This window comes from Bufo gargarizans, chromosome 2, assembly GCF_014858855.1.
Source record: "Bufo gargarizans isolate SCDJY-AF-19 chromosome 2, ASM1485885v1, whole genome shotgun sequence".
NCBI classification, from domain to species: domain Eukaryota; kingdom Metazoa; phylum Chordata; class Amphibia; order Anura; family Bufonidae; genus Bufo; species Bufo gargarizans.
This window is the reverse complement of record NC_058081.1, coordinates 647,944,646-647,952,588: the sequence shown is the minus strand read 5'-3', so window position 1 is coordinate 647,952,588 and position 7,943 is coordinate 647,944,646. Positions and strand designations below refer to the sequence as shown.

The following is a 7,943-nucleotide window of genomic DNA, read 5'->3' as shown; positions in this document are numbered from 1 at the left end:
GTGTCTTTTATTTTACGGAACAAAAAAATTGATGTTTTTACTAGATATCCGCACTATTTTGTTGGTCAATTTTGATGGCATCTGCAAAGGGGGCTGTTAAGGGGGCCTCCAAGGCAGATGTGAACCGAGGCTTACAGTTTTCTTTTATCACTGTGCAAATCTTGTTTAGCAATTCAACTCCTGGGGACAGGAATGCAGGTTCTTGTGAAGATGACCAGCACAAGGGTAATACAATGCTATTCTTTTATTTACTACAGGACTGTTTCTTATGCAGATTTCCCAAGGACATTGCTACACCTATGTCAACTGTGTGATTTCTCAACAGGTACAAACCGAATGGATGGGGTGTGTGCTGGACGTAATGGGGAGGGGGCTTCATCTGAGGAAAATCTGGAAATTCCTTGAGGTCATTCCTCCACCCCAAAGCTGCCTATATAAATACAGCTGCTTCTGCACAAGGCAAAGAGAGGAGCAGAAGGCAATTCCATAGGACAAGATGCTGCTTCTACTAATCCTAGCTGTGTGTGTACTGCATAGCCATGCTGCCAGTCTGCTGGTGAGTACAAAGAATTGACAGGGCTCATAGATAATCCATGGAAAATGCTATCTATCTATCTATCTATCTATCTATCTATCTATCTATCCCATATCTATCTATCTATCTATCTATCTATCTATTCACTGTGTCATTCTAATATATATCTATATATATGTATATATATATATTTAAAAATGAAAAAACAGGCAGCACCAATCAAACCAGCAATAGCAACAGGTGCAAAGCCCAACGGGAATAAGCAATTTCCCAAAATATAAAATGGAAAAAGGGCAGCACTCCGAAAAATCAAAATAATAATTTTCATTCACCCATGTGGTACAGCAACGTTTCAGCTCAACAATAGAGCCTTTCTCCAAAAAGAAACGTTGCTGTACCACATGGGTGAATAAAAATTATTCTTTAGATTTTTCGGAGCGCTGCCCTTTTTCCGTTATATATATATATATTTCAAGTGTATCTAATTATCTACTGTATCTATCTATCTATCTATCTATCTATCTATCTATCTATCTATCTATTTTACAGAATGTGCTCTCTATTTGTTATTATATATTAAGATGAACAGAGTTTCTGTACAGAGTGAGTTTTACATGATTTGCACTTCACCATGTATAAAGAATAGGAGGAAAGTTGAGCCCTGATGTGACTACTGGGGAAAGGGAAGGCAGTGCTCTGACTACAGGGGGAGTATTAGGACACTACTGTGATTACTAGGGAAGAGAAGGAGGAACTGCTCTGACTACTCAGGGAAGGGGGGGGGGCACCGCTGTGTTTTCAAATGCGATATAGGGGCAATGCTGTAACTAATAGAAGAGGCAGGAAATACTGCTTGGGCTACAGTTGAGGGGGGGGGAGGGGGGCACAACAGTAACTATTACTGTGGAAGAGCACAGCTTGGTAGTGATTATTGTCTGGAGGTGGGGTTTGCAACTGATGTGTATCAGGTATAGTGCAGTTCTCCTTCTCAAATAAATGGTCCCTAAAACAGTTACCTCCTGAAACCTACATATGTTAATATATTATAGGGCAGTAATACAATATGTGACCTCCATGATAGTCCTTATCTCTATATAGTGCTCTCTCTCTCTCTCTCTATATATATATATATATATATATATATTTTTATTTTTTGTCAAACCCATTTTAGTTAATAAGGAGAGAACATAGCCATTCCGTAGTGTTAGCGGATGTTTCAGTCCTACTAGGATGTCTTTGAATGGCCTGTCTGTGGCCCAAGATCACATGTGTGTTGATGTCCTGATTGTTACGATCCAGGTGTCCACACACATCTGATCTTAGGTCACAGACAGACAGTTAAAACATGTCTGGGTAAGACCGAAATGTCTGGGAAGTGGCTAAGTTCTGTTTATGTTAACATCATTAACTTATTTGCAACATATCTTACGTGGGCTGTGGAAGTCCACTTAGATATTGATGACTGCAAGCATTGACACAGAGAGTGCAGGGCTCATGCCCAAAAAGCACTATGAATATTTCACTGACCTAACCTCTATTACATTATGGTCTTGTACAGGTAAACACCACTGGGGCTATGGATGAACTGGGCGTTTGTTACTGCTCTGTTGCCCTCCCAGATAACACATTCCCTGCAGATCGTTTGGAGATCCTGGAAATTTCCAACAAGGATCTAAGCATCAGTGTCCAACAAGAGATCACTAAGGTAAAACTCGAAAAATTTCTCGCACTCTAGCAGTCAATAATGAGTCTCTTGAAATGCAGGATGCATTTATAAAATCTTGTCCTTCTTTTAGGTGAACAGTTATCAGGCTACACTGACTGAATACCTGGTAAAGCTTAAGAACCTGACCAGACGAGTAGAAGTCATAGAGATGGGTGGTGTATCCTACACAGAACTAGACTTTGAGCTGCTTAGGTTGGAAATCAGAGAAATGGAATCATTGGTTATCAAACTTCGAGAATCAATGGATGGATCCAATGTTCTGGTGGAAACTCTCTATACGGAGGTAGGTCAACAGTTCAGGAGGTTCAAAATAATAAAATAGACAAATATGGAAAACATAACTGCAGAAGATAAAGCTAAACACTGTCATATTATATCTAATTTCCAGGTCCATAATATATCCATTATGGTGAACCAACTAGAATCATACGACAAGAACAATGTCCTAGCAGTGAGACGGGAGATTGCTTCACTGCGTAAGAGACTTGAAGATTGTGAGAAGAACCAAAATAATGAAGTCCCACCACAGATCAATTATGGTAAGTTAATTGTGTTACTTATGAAAACTAATATCTCCACAACATACATTCAGAACATAGACCATACCTAACCTAAGGAAGATTTAGTAATCAAATGTTCCAAATTGTTAAACTGTACTTGTACAACTTGTACAGTTTTGAACATTGTTGAAAAAGTGTGAGGCTAAGAGGAATCCTAAAATGTACCAAATTTATTAACATTTTTACAGCAATTTATTAGTGAAGCCATGCACGGCTGTATTTACAGTTTATGCTGTCCTAGACACGTTTAGTGCTCACATCCCCTAAGGGTGCGGCCACATGGTCAGACTTGCTGATGCCGTTTTTGAAGCCAAAATCAGGAGTGGATCATAAAAGTAGAAAAAAGTAAAGTAAGGACAGATACGACTACGCATTTTTTAGAATTCACTCCTGGTTTTGGCTTCCAAAACTGCATGCAAAAACATGACCGCGTGGTTTTACCCTATTAGTTCGGCTAAAGCTGCCTATTGACTTGAGGGTATACAGCAGCTACACAAAATGATTTTGACCGTGTGGTAAAAAACTCTCCAGAAAACGCACTTGGTTTTACCGTGATTACTGTAGTTTTGTGATGTGCTTATTGGCCATGCATTTATGTTACATTTTTAACCTGGAAAAAACCATGGCAAATAACCACATCTCAAAACTGCAGCAAACCAGTTAAAACTGAATGCGGTTTTAAACTTTGTTTTAGTGCAATTTTCACTGTGTGGTTAAAAACATCCAGGGCCATATAGCTTACAGGGAAATTTCACGGTGGGCTGATACCCAGGGGGCTGCCCAAGCCCTCCCCTCTGCCGCTGGCACAGCGCACATGCTCTCCTGAATTCAACTGCTGTAGTCTGCGTCTCACCTCCTAAGCCCCCTGCTCCGTATCTTAATCAGAGACAACCGGAGGTGGAGGAGACAGAAAATGGCAGCTATTGATGGCCACCACAAAGGGACAGCTTTTAGGCAACATATTGTGCTGCACTGTGGTACATGGTTCTGATGGGACAGTATTTTGCCCCACCTTCTGTTAATTTGGAGCCCGCTACGGCATGGTGCCACAAGTTATTTTTTTTTTCTAGGGTCACTTTAAGTTCCCAGTCCACCCCTGAAAACATCTCATTTGAATATACCCTTACACAGCTGCCAGTAAAATATAAACCTAATGCACAAGTCCAAAGGCATCAATGGATGGTGCATGCAATGACTGGAAAAATCATAGCATGCACCAACCAGCTCCGAATTTACCCTCAAGAGTCATTCATTAAAGTGATTGAGTCTGAAAGAAAGACAGGAAGTGGACATCATCTAAAAGAGATCCGTATAAAAATGCATCCATGATCATACGCTGAAGCACAAACTTGAAATGAACCCTAACTCTTGCAAGGTACATGGCCACCTTTACTCTGTGGCCACTGTGTTTTTAGTTATACTGAGGAGCTTTACTACTTTTGTGTCAGTGTGCAGATTATGCTAGCAATGTACATATCTTGGATTCATCTTTCTCCTTATCTGACTGCTCTGATGTCTCTTTTTCACTTGCTTTTGTTAACTGCAGTACCAAGTCAGGGGATTCTACCATTACGCTGGGTTCAGACCTGAGCGTTTTACAGCGCGTTCCTACGCGCTGTAAAACGCTCAACAGGCAAGAACCAATGATTCCCTATGGGAATGGTTCTCACCTGAGCGTTTTACAGCGCGTACGATCGCGCTGTAAAACGCCCGACGCCCCAAGAAGTACATGAGCTTCTTTGGGGCGTCTTGTCGCTCCTTTCCGTACATAGACTTCCGGGAACGCGCGACAATGGGCGTTCGCTTGTCTCTGTATGCGCGATTGCAAACGCCCGTACAATCGCGCATACAGAGCGCTCCATCGCGAACGCTCAGGTCTGAACCCAGCGTTACACTGTCTTCCTGAAGGAATTACTGTTATGAGCTATAAGTAGTTGAGAGATAGGGGGCTTAACGTCAGATGACAGCTGAAAGTAAAAGTAAGATGTCCTGCAGCTAGGCTAAACTTAAACCTATATGACAAAAACTGCTGAAAATTTTGAATAAAGACCAATTGAAAAAAAGATTTTAAGCCCAAACTTTCCCCCACAAATGTGCATAGCCTTTAAATTAGCTGTAGGTAAACAGTGTCTTTGTTAAATCTCCTGACTTGTGGCTACAATAAACAAAAGTTAATGATAAAGAGACATCCCAATGAGTTCGGAGAGGCAGTACTAAGGTGAAAGAATCAACAGGAACAATTAGTTTCCTATATGAAGTGCCACCCCCCCCCCCCATTTATCCTGAAGCCCTAAGCACAAGCCCTTATGAGGTGGCATAAAGGAAAATAGTGTCTAATATGTCTAGTGAAGTGAGAAAATATTATGTTACATGCTCCACTTTGTGCAATTTACCACACTTTCTGCAACCTTTTGCATCTTTGCCAAATTAAGCAACCACATTATTGTCTGGACCAATATTAAGTTTCTACTCAAATGTCAATTCTTGAATTCACGTTCTTTAGTGTCATTTCTAGGGACATTTTTAAAGGAATTTTTTCAAGAGTTCAATATGGATGACCTACTTTCAGGATAGGTCATTAAAATCAGATTGGTGGGGTCTAACCCCTGGTAGCCCGGGTGATCAGCTGTTCGACAGTGTGTCACATTCGGGGAAGTTCTGTGGCCTGTTTCTCTCTCTGTGATGTTATGTTCAACGGTCACATGGCCTTTGTGGAGCACAATCCCATTAAAGTGTATGGGATTGCGCTTCAATACCAAGCACAGCCACTGCCATCAGACTTGGTATACTAAGAGGAGGCTGAATAATGATGACCTATCCTTAGGCATTAGAAGGCCTAGGTTTACATTCTGATAACTTGTCCTCAGGATAGGTTATTAATAGGGATGAGTGAATCGAGCTTTGGATCCAAGATCGAAGTTGATTCGTTCCTAAAGCTCGTTTTAATGGTGTACGGAGACCTGTCTCTGTACAGCGTTCAAATGTATGTGCATTGGCGAGGCAAAATCCGCTAAGTTAGAAGTTGCGTGAGACTTCGATTCTACAACTGAAAAAAAAAATTAAAACAGGAATGAAGTCGACTTTGTATTTCTGTTTTAAAATGTTTTTAAAGTTTGTAGTGTTGTCTGATGAGATGACATAAGCAATAGACAAGTCTGCACTAGCACCAGACAAAAACATTCAGATGTTAGGTTATAGAGGGGCTAGTGGCCCCATTACACTCTGGATAAACATGCTCTACTGTCAAGAATTGGTAGAAAGGTGATCCACCATGTTTGCCACCAGAGGACCCACGTAAATCTTGAACTGGTTCAGGCAACATATGAATTTGTATAATGACACAACAGATTGTGATAAATTGCAAGTGATGTCTATAGTTTTAAATATTTTTTTTTCATTTTTTTATATCCTTAGGATCCTGCAGTCATGGAGGAATTGTTAACATCAGTAAACCATTTGTGGTCCAGTTGAATTGGTTAGGATTTAACTATAAATTTGGAGGATGGGGGAAAGACTCTTATGCAAATGGTAATCAAGATGTGCATTGGGTGACCCCTCTTCAAGTAGATGGCCGTATGATGAACATTATTCGATATTACCCCACATACGATAATCTCTTGCTCTACAAAGGAGCCACAGAGAAGGTGCTGACCAAAAATCTGGCCTACAATAATTATGACTACTCCAGCTGTGGCCAAGGCGGAGGCATAATTATGTTCAACAATTCATTGTATTACAATTGCTATAACAGTAGGGACATCTGTAAATGCAATGCGGATACCAATGCAGTGGAGCGTAAGACCCTCACAGATGCCACTTTTAACAACCGATTCTCTTACGCCTCCTCTGCCTGGCAGGACATTGACTTAGCCAGTGATGAAAATGGCCCCTGGGTCATTTACTCTACAGAGCAAAACGCTGGAAACATTGTAATTGGCAAACTAAATCCCGTTACCTTGGTGGTAGAGAAGACTTGGATGACATCCCAGTACAAGCCTGGTGCCACCAATGCCTTTATAGTGTGTGGGGTCCTGTATGCCACTAGAACCCTTAGCACCAGAAAAGAAGAAATCTTTTACATGTATGACACCAAGACAAGCCAGGAAGGTCAAATAAGCATCATCCTTGACAAAATGATGGAGAATGTGCAGAGTCTTTCCTACAACCCTAATGATCACAAACTCTACATGTACAATGATGGCTACCTAGTCACATACAATATTGCCTTTAAGTCACTTCCCAAACCTGTCTAGGAATCTGCTTATGTACATGAATGTTTTACCTTAAAGTAGCAATGGAGATCAAGACCTCATTTTCAGAAGACCACCAATGTTTTCTCCATGTAGGTGTTTGTTATTGCTTATCCTGCACAATCCAGTCAATGGCTTCCGTTCATTGAAATACTGATCAATGTTCTCCCTCGAACATTATTTTTAAAAATCTAAATAAGTTAAAAATTCTGTTCAGATTAATGATCCCTTTTGTGGAAGTTACAGTCAACGTAATATCTTTGAAGTGTATTCAGGGAATTTGACAGTGATTAGAAAATTAATCAACACTTAAAAACAACACGATGATAAAATGTGGAGGGACTTCTTTAAGCCCCTTATGGACCATGGAAAAACATTTTAATTTTCCCCACCCCTCTCAAAAAGTCATAACTTTTTTATTTTTCCATCAACATAGCTTGTTTTTTGCCTTACCCGTTGTACTTTTTACATAAATTCATTAATGGTTTATATACTGTATTGGGAAACTGCACTGAAGAAAACCTTTGTGTGTGGAAATGGGAAAAAAAAAACAATGGTCCCATTGTTTTTTTTTACAGCATTTACAATATGATAAAAATAACATTTAATGATTACAGCTCTACCAAAATAAAATAAAAATGTTATGTTTTACTAAATCTAAAAAAATTAAAAACCTTTTTTTTAAAAAAAAAATTGCTTTGTGTCTTCATATACTAACACTCAAAGGAAGAAAAAGAAGTAGCAGCAATAATGAATCTGCGTATTAAGTCTCTATGGTGGTGGTGCCCGTGGTGTTGGGTACCAGTCCGTAGTACCCCCAAATCTTTAGAATAACATAGTAACATAGTACATAAGGCCGAAAAAAGACATTT

General features: G+C 39.9%; 1 protein-coding gene across 1 annotated transcript; it reads left to right on the top strand.

The window, feature by feature from the left end:
* Positions 1 to 425: 425 nt before the first annotated feature.
* LOC122926903 (olfactomedin-4-like) lies at positions 426 to 7,717 on the top strand. Its single transcript, XM_044278423.1, has 5 exons — positions 426 to 556; positions 2,094 to 2,240; positions 2,332 to 2,544; positions 2,650 to 2,800; positions 6,236 to 7,717. The coding sequence occupies exons 1-5, from the start codon at positions 497 to 499 to the stop codon at positions 7,072 to 7,074; spliced, it is 1,410 nt and encodes a 469-aa protein (XP_044134358.1). The 5' UTR covers positions 426 to 496; the 3' UTR covers positions 7,075 to 7,717.
* The last annotated feature ends 226 nt before the right edge of the window (positions 7,718 to 7,943 follow it).

Excerpts from the sequence above, each read along its gene's own strand:
- LOC122926903 (XM_044278423.1), top strand. The coding sequence starts at position 497 with ATGCTGCTTCTACTAATCCTAGCTGTGTGTGTACTGCATAGCCATGCT. Across the intron at positions 2,545-2,649 it reads TGGAAACTCTCTATACGGAG|GTCCATAATATATCCATTAT; the intron begins GTAGGTCAACAG and ends TCTAATTTCCAG. Across the intron at positions 2,801-6,235 it reads CCCACCACAGATCAATTATG|GATCCTGCAGTCATGGAGGA; the intron begins GTAAGTTAATTG and ends TTATATCCTTAG.